Source organism: Schistocerca cancellata, unplaced genomic scaffold, assembly GCF_023864275.1.
Source record: "Schistocerca cancellata isolate TAMUIC-IGC-003103 unplaced genomic scaffold, iqSchCanc2.1 HiC_scaffold_1168, whole genome shotgun sequence".
In the NCBI taxonomy this organism is placed as follows: Eukaryota; Metazoa; Arthropoda; class Insecta; order Orthoptera; family Acrididae; genus Schistocerca; species Schistocerca cancellata.
In genome coordinates, this window is record NW_026047167.1 from 685,282 (window position 1) to 703,184 (window position 17,903).

The 17,903-nt window shown below is 42.9% G+C and overlaps 1 protein-coding gene across 1 annotated transcript in view; it reads right to left on the reverse strand.

Moving 5' to 3' along the window:
• The window catches only part of LOC126160949 (uncharacterized), a 292,907-nt gene that overhangs the window by 244,385 nt on the left and 30,619 nt on the right, over positions 1-17,903 (reverse strand). The window contains exon 3 of the mRNA XM_049916942.1: positions 12,453-12,628. Coding sequence (XP_049772899.1) covers positions 12,453-12,628 — 176 coding nt within the window. The remainder of the gene's footprint in view (positions 1-12,452; positions 12,629-17,903) is intronic.

Here is a 17,903-nt window from a genome sequence, read left to right on the forward strand (position 1 = left end):
CATCTGCCTCTATACTTACTTGCATCTGCGTTAAAGGATAACAGAGAGTGGACAGAGTGATCGATTGAGATGGAGCTGTAACGAGGTTCAATTTAATGCATGCATTCTAGAGAGGGAGATGTTGCTGCGGGTCATTTGAACATTTCTTCCGCTGTTCTGTCAGGATGTATCAGTCGCGTGGCATAGCCTGCGTTCCGCTCTTATACAACCATGTGTTCTGTATGTGACTTAGAGCACTATTTACTTGCGATCGTTAACAGCAAACCTCTCGGTCATCAGAGGTCTTCCATCCCATGTGTGATGAAACGTGACAATCTTGTTACGACACATTCCTCTAAAGGAGCGAAGATTTTTGCGATCTACTCCATTCCCCTGTCACATCTTCGGTATAAAATCGAGACGTCAGTTTGATAGCTAAGATGATTCTAAGTTAGCGATAGGTATTTGTGAGACTGCATTCCCCGTGTATACGTCTGCCTGACAGATGTCCTGTTTACAGAGTTAGTGGCGGCATGACGTATAAATTCACATGTCGGACGCCGCTGCAATGCGTTTATCAGTTCCCTTGTAAGAGGTATTCTCCGTTACTAACCATCATTTCGTATAGGACTGATGTGGGAATAGTATAATTTCTGAACCGTGATCGGACGTGGACAGTGGACGCTATACATCTCTGGAAAGCTATATTATGCATATATCACACAAAGCCAATGTTTTAAGGAAGTAGTTTTTTCATTTTATAGTTTGTTACGATAGTTTATCGTAGAGAAACCTGCAAGAAGGATGTATGTCATGCACTGGAAATACAATCTGTACATTGGAATATTAACAGCGTTACTAGTCACTGGGAGCTCCAATGTTAGGCAGGTGGTGGAGCCGCTCAGGGAGATAGCAGGCAAGGCGGGAGAGAGTTCCACTGGGCATTCGGTATGTTTGCTGGGAGGTATCATCCGTGATGTGGAGGAGGCCCTGCCGGCGGCTATCGCGCACTCTGAGTGCAACCGGCTGCACGCAGTGGCACATGTCGGCACGAATGACGCCTGGAGCTTGGCTTCTGAGGCCACCCTCGGCTCCTTTTGGCGGCTGGCTGATTTGGTGAGGGCAACTAGCAACGCACGCGGGGTGCACTGGTTTGGAGCGGAGTGGAAGACTTAAACCAGAGGCTCAGACGGCTTTGCGACGGTATCAGACGCGAATTTCCCGACCTCCGCTATCGGATGGAGAATTCTAGGGTTTCCCTTAATAGGTTAGGCGTGCATTACCTGCAGCAAGCGGCTACTAGGGTAGCGAAGTACGTGTGACATACACATAGGGCATTTTTTCGGATAGAGAACCACTCCCTTGGGAGCAAAGACGATTTGGCTGTTAAATCGGCCACAGTGCCCTGAGAGAATCTTGGTCCTCTCAGATGAGAGACAGAAAAGATTATTGTGATTTTAGTAAATTTCAGGAGCATCCAAGGAAAGGTCCCAGAATTAGTATCGCTTACTGAAGGTTACAATGCACAGATAGTATTGGGAACAGAAAGCTGATTGAAACCTGATGTCAATGACAGCGAAATCCTAAGTTCGGAGTGGAATGTTTATCGTAAGGATAGGTTAGTCGCCAATGATGGCGGCGCGTTTATTGCATTAAAAAATTCGATAAAATCTAGCGAGGTTATCGCGGATTCCGAATGTAAATGAATCTGGGAGAAATCGAGTATCAAAGAACGATCAAAAATGGTGATCGGATGCTTTTATAGACCGCCTGGGTCAGGATCTGTAGTCGTAGAGCACTTCAGACAGAACTTGCAGGATGTCATTAGTAATCTTCCTGATCATGCCGTTGTAATAGGGCGTGTCTTCAACTTTCCAAGTATAGATTGGGAGTGTTATGCCATCAAAACTGCTGCCAGAAACAGGGAATCGTGTGGCATTGTTCTGGAGGTCTTGTCCGAAAATTACCTTGAGCAGATTGCTAGAGAACCAACTCGTGAGGGTAACGTCTTACACCTACTGGCAACAAACAGACCTGAACTTATCGAATCAGTTAACGTAGAGGAAAGTATCAGCGATCATAAAGCTGTGACAGCATCTATGACGACGGGCCTACAAAGGATGTTAAGAAAGGTAGGAAGATACATTTGCTCAGCAAGAGTGACGGGATACAAATTTCAGAATATCTCAGCAGCCAGCATCAAATATTCGGAGATGAGGATGAAGATGTGGAGAACAAATGGAAACATTCAAAGGCATCGTTCAATATGCCCTAGACAAGTATGTTCCTAATAAGGTTTGAACTGATGGGAAAGACCCACCATCGTTTAATGGCCGTGTTAGAAAAGCGCTACGTAAACAGAGAGCACTTCCTCTCACATTCGAGTGCAGTAAAAACCTAGCCGACAAACAAAAGCTGTACGAAGCGAAAATGAGCGTAAGGAGAGCAATGAGAGAAGCGTTCAGTGATTCTGAAAGTAACACGTCGTCAACCGACCTGAGTAAAAAGAGAGAAGGCCGAAATACCGAATTCGGTCTTCCTAAGTTGTTTCACCGGGGAAGATCGTAACACTGTCCCTCCATTCAATCGTCGTACGAACATCGAAATGGCAGATGTTGAGATAACCGATCGCGGAACTGAAAAGCAGCTACAATCGCTTATTAGTGGAAAGGCTGCAGGACCAGGCGAGATAGCTATAAGATTGTATTAAGATTATGCGAAAGAACTTGCTCCCCTTCTAGCTGTAGTTTATGGTAGATCGCTTGAGCAACGAAAGGTACCTAACGACTGGAAAAAGGTGCAGTTCATTCCCGTTTTTAAGAAAGGCCTTAAGAGACATACACACAATTATAGACCTATATCGTTGACGTCAGTCTGTTGTAGAATTATGGAACATGTTTTATGCTCAATAATTATGAGGTTCTTGGAAAACAGACATCTCCCCTATAAAAATGAACACGGATTCCGCAAACAGAGACCCTGCGAAACTCGGCTCGCTCTGTTCCTGCGTGAGACCCACAGCGCAGTGGACACCGGCGCCCAGGCTGACGCCGCGCTCCTTGACTGCAGTGCGGCATTCGACACCGCCCCACACTGCCATTTAATGAAACACTACGAGCTTACGGGGTATCGGAGCAGACCTGCGATCGGATTCAAGACTTTCCTGCGGATAGAACTCAACACATTGCTCTGAATGGAACTAAATGGACGGATGTAAAGGTAATATACGGAAACCGTAGGGAAGTGTGGTAGGACCGTTACTGTTTACTACATATATAACAGATCTAGTACAAAGTGTCGGATGCTCTTTAAGGCTATTCACAGATGATGCAATTGTCTATACCAAAGTAGCCACGCCTTAGATACTAATAATTTGCAGAAGGACCCGCAGAGAATTGATGAGTGGTGCAGGCTCTGGCAGTTGACCGCGAACGTAAATAATGTAACATATTGCGCATATATAGGAAAAGAAATCCACTACCGTACAGCTACACTATTGATGACAAACAGTTGGAGACATCACCTGCCGTAAAATATAAATGCGTAACTATCCAGAGCGATCTTAAGTGGAATGCCCATATAAAACAGACAGTGTGAAAAGCAGATACCAGACTCAGACTCATCGGAAAAATCTTAAGGAAATGTAACTCATCCACGAAAGAAGTGGCTTATAAGGCGCTTGTTCGTCAGAGTCTTGAGTATTCATCTATCTGGGATCCCTATCAGGTAGGACTGTTAGAGGAGATAGAAAAGATCCAACGAATACGGAGCGTTTCGTCACGGGATCGTTTAGCTGGCGAGAGAGCGTTACGGAGATGTTAAGAAACTCCACTGGCAAGCTTTACAAGAGAGGCGTTGTGCATCACAGATAGATTTACTATTGAAATTTCGAGACAGAACTTTTCAGGAGGAGTTATGCAACATATTACTTCCCCCACATACATCTCGCTTATTGACCACAAGGAGAAAATTCGAGAATTTAGAGCCTACACAGAGGCTTACCGACAATCATTTTCCCACGCACTATTCGTGGGTGGAACAGGGGTGGAGGGATCTGATACTAGTACCAGAAGTACCCTCCGCCACACATCATTAGGTGGCTTGCGAAGTATGATGTGGATGCAGATGAATTTTTTTCAGGCCGGCTCTTAATGACTTTTGATTAAATTATTTTTTCCAAGAAAGGTGCTGTATGGGTCTTTTTATGTGGTCGAACGAGGGTGAGGAAGCTTTCCAGCATATGGAAATGGAATTATCAAGCAGCTTACTCTTATACTTTAACTTTAAGAGTTATGATAGGCGAGTATATACAGTGCTGTTTTTCTGGGGGGAACGCTGGGGATGCGTACCCCTAAACTTTTTACGATGTTGAAAACTTGGAAGAGTGCCAAAGATTTATTTCACGGAAGTAAATATTTTATTTCATTTTTTCGTGTTGGTAATTGCAATACGAACGATACCAGTCCAGTTTTTGGTGGAAAAAGCGAAGTCATTGACTGTTTCAATCATTTGGATGCTGCGGCAACAGTTCTCGACAACTCAATCGCTGGCAGCCAATTCGACAAGCGTGTAGTGCCCTCGCCCGCTAATAGTGGGCGATGGTAGTGCTAGACGGACATGCGTACGCTCAAACGCCGAGCTACCGATAGCTGTCTCTACGGTCCTGCAACCATGATGATGTTGATGACGTCATGGCTAAAAGCAGACGGGTGGTATCCCATGCTTCAGTTATAAGTAATTTTCCTGCATTATATCCAATGTCGGAGTACCCTCAAACTCTTTTTTTAGAAAAAAAGCACTGAGTATATATGTGAATGTGATTACGACAATGCCGACTTCTATAAATTTTCAATTTGTGAAATTTTTTTATTGGTATGAAACTGTTCTTGTAGCTCAAACTGCTGTCGTAAATATTTCGGTAAAGAGTACATGTGACCTTGATGTAACGCTGCGCTAAGCTGCGCACTAGCCACTTTGAAATACACCTATTGCTGTGTGGACTTTAAAGTTTCCTCGTGCCGCTTCAGCAACTTTGAAGCTTGCCGCACTTCCGCAAGCGCTCGCATAGCTGTAGAAAAGAGAGGCCGTTGACCTCTATATTGACACTTCTTTGCACAACGCACCACAAACACAACACTCTATTACTTGGAAATATATGATTACACTTTGGAGCTTATACCTTATACTACTTACTGAAATGCTTATGAAGCGACGAGAAATATTCTTTCATCTACACACCTGAGACAAGTATCATTCTACTAGAGTTGAAAGAATTTTTACTGATTTATGAAATGCCATATGGCTATTGAATGATGTTTTCATGCTTTGCCTTGTACATATCTGTTTCTTTTATTTGATATCTAGTTTCTAGTTGAGCTGTAGCATTGGTTTTATAAAATAAAATTTAATACATATGCTAATGTGAATACTTTCTGTTAACACATACATGAAATAATAACTTTATAGCCGACCGTTGTGGCCGAGCGGTTCTAGGCGCTTCAGTCTGGAATCGCGCGACCGCTACGGTCGCAGGTTCGAATCCTGCCTAGGGCATGGATGTGTGTGGTGTCCTTAGGTTAGTTAGGTTTAATTAGTTCTAAGTTCTAGGCGACTGATGACCTCAGACGTTAAGTCGCATAGTGTTCAGAGCCCATTTAATAATTTTATAATCTACGTTCTTAGTGGTTCATGGTGTGCGTTCCTGTAGTCATGTCCTAGTTCATGAACCACGGGCAACGTATGAGTGGCCAAGTAAGTGGTCCCGACAGTCGGGATACCAGTTACTTTGGAATAAGGCTGGGCATCTCGGACATATTCTGAGTCGTGGTCACCTTTGTGCTCACACGGCAAAGACTACCAAATCCACCGGTTAGTCCCTCAGCCGTTAGGGGTAAAACCCAATGGGACTCGGGGCAAGTAAGGCTAGCAACCTGCTTCCGTGGTACTTTAAATATGATGTTGGCAACAATCAGAGCAAAATGCCTCGGACCTTTGGAGGTGACGGAGTCCCACCTCTAACTGACAAACCAGGGACTGCTAAGATACGACTTGGCAAGCAAATGGTAATGAGATGGGGAGCTATTAATATCAATCGGGGCTACTCTGGGAAGAAGGTAGAGCTGGCAGAGGTTGCAAGTAAGATGGGGCTGGACGTTTTAGCTGTTAGTGACATTCGGGTAAGGGGTGAGAAAGAAGAGGAAGTGGGAGAATACAAGGTCTACCTGTCAGGAGTCAAAGCAGGAATAGCACAATGGGGTGTAGGGCTTTACATCAGGAAAGAAATGTAACCCAGCGTAGTTGCAATAAGGTATGTAAACGAACGACTGATGTGGATAGATTTGACAGTGTCTAGCAAGAAAATTAGGTTTGTGTCAGTATATTCGCATTGTGAAGGGACAGATCAAGATAAGATGGATAGTTTTTATGAGGCACTCAGTGATGTAGTTGTTAAAGGACAAGGACAGTGTTCTGCTCGTGGGTGATTTTAACGCCAGGATTGGAAATCGAACAGAAGGGTATGAAAAGGTTATGGGTAAATTTGGAGAGGATATGGAGGCCAACAGGAACGGGAAACAACTCTTGGATTTCTGCGCCAGTATGGGCTTAGTAATCACAAACTCCTTTTTTAAACATAAGAACATTCACCGGTATACTTGGGAAGGCAGGAGAACCAGATCTGTCATTGACTATATAATAACAGATCAGGAATTCAGGAAGGCTGTCAGGGACACACGTGTATTCAGGGGATTCTTTGATGACACTGATCATTATTTAATCTGCAGTGAAATTGGGATTGTGAGGCCGAAAGTGCAGGACGTCAGGTCCATATGTAGGAGGATAAGAGTGGAGAAACTTCAGGATAAGGAAATCAGGCACAAGTACATAACAGCGATCTCAGAAAGGTACCAGTTAGTTGAATGTAGTCAATTACAGTCATTGGAAAAGGAATGGACAAGGTACAGGGACACAGTACTAGAAGTGGCTAAAGAATGTCTTGGAACAGTAGTGTGTAAAAGTAGGATGAAGCAAACAGCTTGGTGGAATGATACAGTCAAGGCAGCCTGTAAAAGGAAAAAGAAGGCGTATCAAAAATGGCTACATACCAGAACCCAGGTAGACAGAGAAAGTTATGTTGAAGAAAGAAACAAAGCCAAACAGATAATTGCAGCATCCAAGAAGAAATCGTGGGAAGACTTTGGAAACAGGTTGGAGACTATGTGTCAAGCTGCTGGAAAACCATTCTGGAGTGTAATTAGCAGTCTTCGAAAGGGAGGTAAGAAGGAAATGACAAGCATTTTGGACAGGTCAGGAAAACTGCTGGTGGATCCTGTGGATGCCTTGGGCAGATGGAGGGAATATTTTGAAGAGTTGCTCAATGTAGGTGAAAATGCGATCTGTAATGTTTCAAATTTCGAGGTAGAATGGGATAGGAATGATGATGGAAATAGGATCACATTTGAGGAAGTGGAAAAAATGGTCAATAGATTGCAGTGCAATAAAGCGGCTGGGGTGGATGAAATTAAGTCGGAACTCATCAAATACAGTGGAATGTCAGGTCTTAAATGGCTACACAGGATAATTGAAATGGCCTGGGAGTCGGGACAGGTTCCATCAGACTGGACGAAAGCAGTAATCACACCAATCTTTAAACATGGAAACAGAAAAGATTGTAACAACTACAGAGGTATCTCTTTAATCAGCGTTGTGGGTAAAATCTTCTCAGGTATTGTTGAAAGGAAAGTGCGAGTATTAGTTGAGGACCAATTGGATGAAAATCAGTGTGGGTTTAGGCCTCTTAGAGGTTGTCAGGAGCAGATCTTTAGCTTATGGCAAATAATGGAGAAGTGTTATGAGTGGAACAGGGAATTGTATCTATGCTTTATAGATCTAGAAAAGGCACATGACCGGGTTCCTAGGAGGAAGTTATTGTCTGTTCTACAAGATTATGGAATAGGAGGCAAACTTTTGCAAGCAATTAAAGGTCTTTACATGGATAGTCAGGCAGCAGTTAGAGTTGACGGTAATTTGAGTTCATGGTTCAGAGTAGTTTCAGGGGTAAGACAAGGCTGCAACCTGTCTCCACTGTTGTTCATATTATGTATGGATCATATGTTGAAAACAATAGACTGGCTGGGTGAGATTAAGATATGTGAACACAAAATAAGCAGTCTTGCATATGCGGATGACTTAGTTGTGATGGCAGATTCGATTGAAAGTTTGCAAAGTAATATTTCAGAGCTAGATCAGAAATGTAAGGACTATGGTATGAAGATTAGCATCTCCAAAACGAAAGAAATGTCAGTGGGAAAGGAATATAAACGGATTGAGTGCCAAATAGGAGGAACAAAGTTAGAACAGGTGGACGGTTTCAAGTACTTAGGATGCATATTCTCACAGGATGGCAACATAGTGAAAGAACTGGAAGCGAGGTGTAGCAAAGCTAATGCAGTGAGCGCTCAGCTACGATTTACTCTCTTCTGCAAGAAGGAAGTCAGTACCAAGACTAAGTTAGCTGTGCACCGTTCAATCTTTCGACCAACTTTGTTGTATGGGAGCGAAAGCTGGGTGGATTCAGGTTACCTTATCGACAAGGTTGAGGTTACGGATATGAAAGTAGGTAGGATGATTGCAGGTACTAGTAGATGGGAACAATGGCAGGAGGGTGTCCACAATGAGGAAATCAAAGAAACACTGGGAATGAACTCTATATATGTAGCAGTCAGGGCGAACAGGCTTAGATGGTGAGGTCATGTTACACGCATGGGAGAAGCAAGGTCACCCAAGAGACTCATGGATTCAGCAGTAGAGGGTATGAGGAGTCGGGGCAGACCGAGGAGAAGGTACCTGGATTCGGTTAAGAATGATTTTGAAGTAATAGGTTTAACATCAGAAGAGGCACCAATGTTAGCACTGAATAGGGGATCATGGAGGAACTGTATAAGGGGGCTATGCTCCAGACTGAACGCTGAAAGGCATAATCAGTCTTAAATGATAATGATGATGATGATCTACATTCTTAAAAGGAAGGAGCACTAGGAAAGGAAAGAAGCATAAGAAGGAAAAGTGACTAGTAACAGGAACTACATACATAATTTTATTTTCAAGGCCTTGGTATTTCTTTTTGATAGAATAAGTTGAGGTGCACTACTTTAGTGTCAAGATGTGACACAGGCATGAAGATGTGAATAGGCATTCCCTTATCTGCATTGCTATCTTTACTGTAATACTTTTTTCTGCTTGTGCTTTGTCATGTTTAGGTATAAATTATTGCATTTGCTGCTGCTGTTTGTTTGGCATTGTTTTACTGAGTTGTACTTTGTATTACTCTGATAAGCCAGTTTTACCACTGATTTATTTTTCTTATTTGCTGCATATTGTCTTATATGAATTGTAATGTTGCATTTACTTTGCTAATTTAAATATATTGCTGCTTGCTTTGCCATTTGTATTTTTTTGGTGATCTTGTTGGTGTTAATGTTTATACTGCTGCATTGCCTCGTTCTCTAGTTTATATATCTGAGCTCAGTAGATTTAAGTTAGTTTAAGGGGGGCTATGCTATACAAGAAAATGAAATATGACTAGTTGGGAAGAAATGTATTGAGACTCTATCAGAAAAAGGTTTGGCTAAAATGTTTTGTTTAATGAGGAACAATTATTTTGTTAGCTATGATTTTCTTGGAAACAAATGATCAGGTAAGAAAGATATGAAAGTTTAAATATAGATAAATGGGATTCTTTGTGGGAACAAATGTTGAAGTAAGAGAGATAAATGAAGTTTTAGTTGGAAATGAAGTAGTTTTGACTGAAAGTTACAGACCTATCAGTATGAAGTATATTATTGAAAGAAAAAAATTGAAAAAGAGTTGAAATGCTCGTCAGAACTGCAGTACTAAATGTTACACTGAAAACAGACACTGTCCTTTCCTTTTGTGTTATTCCGCTATGTTTATGTGTACCCTTGTGTGTCTGTGTTCTTCCTGACTGTGTGTTTACCTGGTAAGATAAATTTGGTAGAATTTTTTTTTGCTTCTAATACTAAGCAGCATTCGCTATGATGAGGAATACGGTTATCCTCAAATCTAATCTGGTTTTGTAACGTATTGTTTACTTTGGGAAGATGTTTGGACATTATTTATTCGGTTATGTTTTCTTTTAATGCTCATGTGTCAAGTTAATATTTCTAAGGATATTCTCACTTTTTATTAATTTACTAATGTCACAAATCCTGTAATACACTTGTATATGTTTATTTCTGTTCTTTTGTAAAGCCTATATTATTACAAATGTTATCTGTATTACCATGTTCATGATTGTAATGATGTTTTCTGTACTTTTGTAACTGTATTCTTATACTGTAAAATTGTAATTGTATAGACACGAGTTCTTTAAGTTAAGTAAATAGTAGGGATTTATTTTACTGCACACATTTCTGTTGGTCATAGTATATGTATAAAATGTCAGAGGCTATATGACTGTGTTAATGCTTGCACATGTGTTGATAATTCACCAAGGGACTGGTTAACAGCACTGCTGGTTCTAAGGATACTGCAAAAAGTTAGTGAGTGTACAAGTAGTGGTTTATCGACTTGCTGCTGTGCAGAGTGGCCACGCGGTTTGAGGCGTCATGTCATGGACTGCGCCGCCCCTCCCGCCGGAGGCTCGAGTCCTCCTTTGGGCATGGGTGTGTGTGATGTTCTTAGCATAGGTTAGTTTAAGTTAGTTTAAGTAGTGTGTAAGTCTAGGGACCGATGACCTATGCAGTTTGGTCCCTTAGGAATTCACACACATTTATGGACCTGCTATTGTGTGTGAATTTTCTTTTACTGCTCAGACTTTGTGCATAAAACTGTCATAGACTACTCTCCTGATGAATGATTAGGACTGTCTTTAGGGACTGTGAGGTGTTTTTTTGCTTTTGACCGACAGTATATTACTAATTATGTGCATTTGATCTATTTTATATTGTTAACATAAAAAAATTTAACTAAGTAGTCTTGGCCACTACCCAAAACAATTTGCAAAATTTTTTGAAGGAGTAGGAGGGCTATGTAAGTAGGCTGTTTATGAGTTTGTATGTTGGCAGTGCTATGTAGAACTTTGCATTAATAACCCTGCCAGCGCTGTGACCACTCTGTAAGAGACTCTGTTGATGTTCAGACTAGCAGTTGGAGGTGAACAGCCAGCAGTGATGGAAGTTGGTGGTGAATAGCCAGCAGTGAGGGGGGGCTGGATGTTAATAGTTGGCAGTGATGGTGGTTAGAGGTCTGAAGTGTTAGCACGAGCTGACGGTCTAGACATGTGTCCGTTATGGAAATTTAATTTTGTCAATGATCATATAATTTTTGCCGGCCGCTGGTGGTCGAGCGGTTCTAGGCGCTTCAGTCTGGAACCGCGCGACCGCTACGGTCGCAGGTTCGAATCCTGCCTCGGGCATGGATGTGTGTGATGTCCTTAGGTTAGTTAGGTTTAAGTAGTTCTAAGTTCTAGGGGACTGATGACCTGAGAGGTTAAGTCCCATAGTGCTCAGAGCCATTTGAACCATATAATTTTTGGAACTGGATGTCACGGATGATTATATATTTTTTTGAACTGGTTGTCACATTATTAAGGTAAAAATACATTGTTTGCCTTGGAACACAATCTTTTCCTTGCTAACCACATGCCTATCAGTAGTTAGAACCTAGCTGGCAGTGTTGATACTTGCGACATTGCTGTAGTTCGTGTAATGAAGACATTCTATGAGGTAAGTGACTTTTGATATGTATGGCTTATTGTTAGGGATTCCTTCTTATTCGGGGCCATTCTTTTGTATTAATTATTTGAATTTTGGTTATCATTTTTTGAGCAGTCATATCACGTTATCCTTGAATATTGTGGGTAATTAATGTGTAGCAAAAGTTTGAGTTCTGTTAGTCAGTGCAAATTCTGTAGGTCAGTGTTGAAATGATAAAGAATACGAAAGTGACACTTGCATTTAATTTCACTCAGTAGTTTTACAACAAAATACTTTTAAATAAAGAAGTTTCACAAGGCATTAGCGTGATTTCTCCTGGAGGCGACATTTTCTTTTCCCATGTGGTACTTGTACCAAGTTTTTGTGTCAGGTACCGTTTCCGTAAATTACGAGACCCTGCCTAGTATTTGGCAACAAGGGTATTTTCTCTAGTCAAAGTAGTAACACCATTCAATGCTGTTGTTTGTTTTGCTCATATTCTGCATAACATGTGGCACATTTTAAGACGGAAGCCAACCAAAAACTGAAGAATATACGGAATCCCAGAACTTTGCATACGGCTAGTTACAGCATCAGTCTCCCTCACTGTTGGCCATCAGTCACAAATCCTTTACTCAGTCCTGAACTACATGACGTCAGTTATTTGTATATCAGTAAGTAAGACGCACCAGGGAAAAAAGTGAAACATTCACAAACCATAACAAGTACGACAAAGTTTCGACGTGCAATAGCTTGTACCTTATTAGATAGATCCCAGAACTGTTCTTGTCTTCTTCTATCTTGTAGTTCATCATCTGCTCGCTGACGGATTGCATATCGTGTACCCAACCTCTTAATTTCGTGTGTAGCATGTCTCTCACGCGTCGCACGTCCTTGATCCATCCATGGAGTCGCTGATCATTTGGGTGAATACCCTAAGCCACACAGAAAATAGTTCAAATTAAGTGCATGATATTCCCAAGCATTAGTGAATGTTTACTTACACTTAGGCAGGGTGTTTCAAAATTACACCAGAAAACTTCCAAGGGTTGTAGAAGTTCTCTTGAAGAACAAAATGAGGACAGGAACCTGTGTCCGGAAACGTCACCAAACGACGCTAACAGAGCGTCGAAGTCATAGGCGCCGGCGCCTGCGTATACATGGATATACAGGGTGAGTTCGTTATGATGTTACAGAATTTCAGGGATTCTGGAGCAGGGTAAATGTATCAATTTGAGGTAAGGAACCCTGGTCCGGAAACGAACGAGTCGAAAATTATAAGCTAAAATCGTTCTGATACCTGTGACAGTGGAGTGGGTATATGCACCGGTACTGTTGTTGCTGAGACTGTCATATAGGCAACTTTCAGAGGTGGTAGCGTGAACCAGAACAAGAAAAACAGCCTAGTAATGGTGGACTCTTGAGAGAATACCCTAGGAGCTATGTGAAACATGTTTCCTCTACTGAACAAGTGGTCATTGCTCTTAAGGTATACGTTTTACAGGTCACGTTTACCAGATATTTTTTTCTTGTTTTTGTCCACACTACCACCTCTGGAAGTTGCCTAAATTACAATCTGAACACCAGGACCTGTACATGTATCCCAGTGTCAGAGGTATCAGAACGATTTGCGCTCATAACTTTCGACTCGCTCGCTTCTGGACGCAGGTTCCTTACCTCAAATTGATACACTTATCCTTGTCCATCATCCCTGGAAGTTTGTAACACCATCACGATCACCCTCATATATTCATACTTCCGCCAGCGCCTGTAATTTCGAGGCTCCTTGGTATCTTTGGATTATGTTAGCGGACACGCATTTCTATCCTTGTTTTGTTCCTCAAGATACCTTCTACATCCTCTCGAAGATTGTCGGTGTAATTTTGAAACGCCCTGTAGGTATCGCTACTACATAACACTTAAATTATCGTCAGCGCATGACCGCAGTTTCAATTTTATATGGTCATTACAAGATTAATACAAAGTAAATATCTGGTGATGCCTTATCAAATACACACTGTTCTCTGCCTATAACATCAGATAAGGAAGCTTCAGATTCTTCTAGGCAGTTACAGTTGAAACAGTTGACTACGAATGCTTGCTCTTGCAGCAATATGTCTGAGTAAAATGTCAGTCAGCAGCAGCCGCGCGAGACGCAAGTAGCCATAGGGAAGTAACCGATTTTTTGATATTTTACGAGTTCATAACCAGGAGCGAATTGTATAGTTTCATCTGTATACTTTCATAGTTTAGTTTCTTGACTTTCTGCGCGTTAATTTCATATTTAATAAACACAATCTTCATGTTATCGTTTGCGTCGGATAGTAAACCGATTTTGTGATGTATTGCAAGTTTCTAAGCAGGAGCGAATTAATTAGTGTCAACTGTGTACTTTGGCAGTTCAGTTTTAGAATCTCTGCGTCAATCTTAATTATTGGACACATTTCTTGTGTTTTCTTCCTTGTTCACAGTACAGTGCCAAAGTGCGTGTCGAACGTCCTCGTTTGTCTGTGTAGTGTAGTTTTTATCGGAATTAAGTATGGAAAGGGACTGTGATGGCTATATGCGGATGCGATCCAGGTTGGCGACACTTCATTCTCAACTTGAGGCTGTGGTAGCTTTGGTTACACAGCTCGGTCCTTACCGGCGAGCAGCACAGCCACTGCTCGCGATGAGGTTGACCCCTCACCTGTGATCGAGTGGGAGGTCGCCTCGGGGAGTGGCAGGCGGCCAAAGACTTCCTAAGGTCGCCCCAGTTTATCTGACAAACAGGTTCCATGTGCTGTCTGTGGCTGACACTGCCCCTCAGCCAGATGCAGTCGCTTGACTTGTTTCAGAGGGAACTTCTCAGCCTGCAAGATCCGGGAAATCAAAGAGGTTGTGATTACAAGTAGTTGGGAGCTCCAATCCGTTTCTCTCCTGGTGTAACCAGTGACTTCTTAAGATTAGTCCCCGCAAAACTCAGCAGTAATCATAGGATGCACCACCTGCACCTTTCGTCACTACGACTTCTCCCTCACCATTTGCGACTGTCTCATCCAGCTAACTAATATACTAAAATACCTTGGACTAACTTTCGACTGGAGAGTAACGTGGAAACCTCACCAACCAGACATCCAACACAAATCCCAAACTAAACTAAAATTACTAAAACTAATAACTGGCCTAACTTGGAGTTGCAACCCTCCACTGTCCTCCATACACACAAAACCTTGCTCTGACATGTTCTTTGCTACACGAATGTTGCATGGATTTCCACCCCACACACGTTCTGTGACTCCCTCCAGACACTTGAATGCTATGCTTTCCATCTCGTTTCCCACAACCATAACGATGCTTTACTAACTCCTTACATTCTCACTTCTCCTCAGTCATACTGAATACCTCCAAAAAACCTACAACATCAACAAACCCGACTCCAAAATTTCAAACAATCCTATTGTGTGCTCTCTCCTTTCCAGTCCTATCATGCTGCCATGCCTCTAGCTACACATACCACCAACCCACCATTTGCACACCCTCAGTGTCCTCTCCTAAATAAATTTCAACTGTGTCCCACTCCTGGATCACGAACACCATCCCAACATACCCATCCCACCAACTGTCAATCCAACCCACCCTGTCAGATTCTTCCCCAATTGCTCCCTCCTTGCCCTCTCTCTGTACCATTTCCCCATTCACCCTGCCCCTGTTGCCCCCCTCCCTGTTCTCCATTCAAATTTATAGAGCCAAACACCACCTACCCCTCTCTCCTTGTTCCCACAGCCACCCCATCTCATCACAACCTCTTACCACCATAATTTTCCTATCGCCCTCTATACCAGCCTTTTTTTCATCAGTAAGCTATAATTCCAAGGCAGGTCCTTTTCCATATTTTATCGAAAATGTAGAGTGCTCTGTTTTTAACGTTTGCCAGTATTTTTTCTGTTGTGTTAGGTGTCTTTCAAATGTTTATTCAAATGTTTAGTGCTCTTCAAACGTTCTTAACTGCGCTCTCGATTCTCATTTTTATCAGTGTTTTTAAACTATTCGCGAAGATAGCATTATTTATTATATTCTCTCATTAACATCACCTTTTCAGGTAGTTTTAAATTCATGATAAATATGTATCCTAGTTCTGTGTTTAGCGTCTATGTCATAGATAATATCTGTTGGCTGAAGAGCATGTTGATTGTCCCACTGCCAGCCCCCCCCCCCTCCTCCCCCCACACATGGGACGAGCGAGGTCGAAATAACAAAGGGAAAAAACATCAGAATGTATGGATCCAAGGGCTGGAACCCCTCTTCCTCTTGGGAATATGAATTACCTGGGCTACTCTCAGGGTTTTAAATTCAGATAGGAAAAAGTTTCTAACCATCTACGTAATGGTCGATGACTTTGTTGTCAGGCGTCATCGTCGGTGCTCATTGTCCATCAATATATTCACTGCCTGTCATCATTCGCATCCAGACCTCGCCCTAGCCACTGGTCATCGCCACCCCATATCTTCACTGCCAGTCTTCGCCTCCACCATCTGATCAGCGCCGATTCATCGCCTGTTTGTCACCACCGCCGCCTCCATCTGTTTATCGCTGTCACTGCACCATGGCCGATTTAGCTGCTTCCTTCACTGTCACATCAGAGACATTCTCATCGTTCATTACTCCACCACAATTTGTCACAGTCTTTCCAACGCCACTTTGGGGACCACTCACCCTAATCAACACCGTTAAACACTCTCTGCCGCCGGCCGCTGTGGCCCAGCGGTCCGAGGCGTTTCAGTCCGGAACCATGCGGCTGCTCCAGTCGCAGGTTCGAATCCTGCCTTGGGCGTGGATGTGTCTGATGTCCTTAGGTTGGTTAGGTTTAATTAGTTGTAAGTCTAGGGGACTGATGGCCTCAGATGTTAAGTCCTGTACTGCTTAGAGCCATTTGAACCATTTTGAACTCTTTGCCACTATGGAACATTGACTCTATCAATCATATACACCTCTCCATCTCCTGTTCCCACTCTAACTACACGGAGTCTGTCTTCTACCCCAACATACCTACATTCATCCTCCCTTAGGTACAGTACCCTGTCCCATCACAGCAGTAATAAATGCATCTTTCCCCATCCCCAGCTCCCCCTACCTTCTCTCTTTCAGCCATCAGTCATCTGCTGCCTCCATCACTGGCTGCCTGCATCACAGTCTGCTGGGCAACAGCTGCAACAGATGATGTCACAAGCACCATTCACTGAGTCTCACTGCAGTCACCAATGCAAGCAGGGCTGAAGGACCTTCAGAACTCCCAGGTAACCATCAACAATGTCGCATCTCACCACCCCCATCATACAACCATTCTTCCATCTAAGAGCCAGTAAGAAGCCTACAAAACGTCAAAACACCAACATCTCTCCTACTCCCACACCTAAGAAAAAGCAAACTGAATCTGACGACATTCAGCATATGGACACAACTCCTGTCCCTTCGCACTGTTTACCTACTGTCCAACCTGACTTTCCCTCCAACTCTGACCAAAAGTTCCTCAAACCCAAATGCCTCATCCTCGAAATTAAATACCTACCAAGCCTTCACATCCAACAAATCATCCCAAGAAAAGCCTCCATCTCATTAAAGTCGTTGAATCCCAGTTTCCACCCTGACCTTTCCAAATTTCCTTTGGTTATCCTTGGTACCAAAGCCTGCTCAACACCTCTCACCAGCATACCCACGGCCAAACAACACCAGCCTTCCGACCGTCCTCCCACCCCCAATGCAGTGTCACAAATGTCAGCCTTGTGATCATGGATTAGGAAGCGGCATCTGAAATAAACAACCACATGGATTTATAACTCCAGAAAGCCCTTTGAATTAATAATGACTTTGGCCCCACTCACCACTGCCATGTCTTCTCTAAATTTGCTGCCACCATGGACACTCTCCCTAAAGAAGGAGTCCTAATATACCACCACTGCCACAAGGTCGAACCTTAAAAATTACCGAGCGAGGTGGCGCAGTGGTTAGCACACTGGACTCGCATTCGGGAGGACGACGGTTCAATCCCGTCTCCAGCCATCCTGATTTAGGTTTTCCGTGATTTCCCTAAATCGCTTCAGGCAAATGCCGGGATGGTTCCTTTGAAAGGGCACGGCCGATTTCCTTCCCCATCCTTCCCTCACCTGAGCTTGCGCTCCGTCTCTAATGACCTCGATGTCGACGGGACGTTAAACACTAATATCCTCCTCC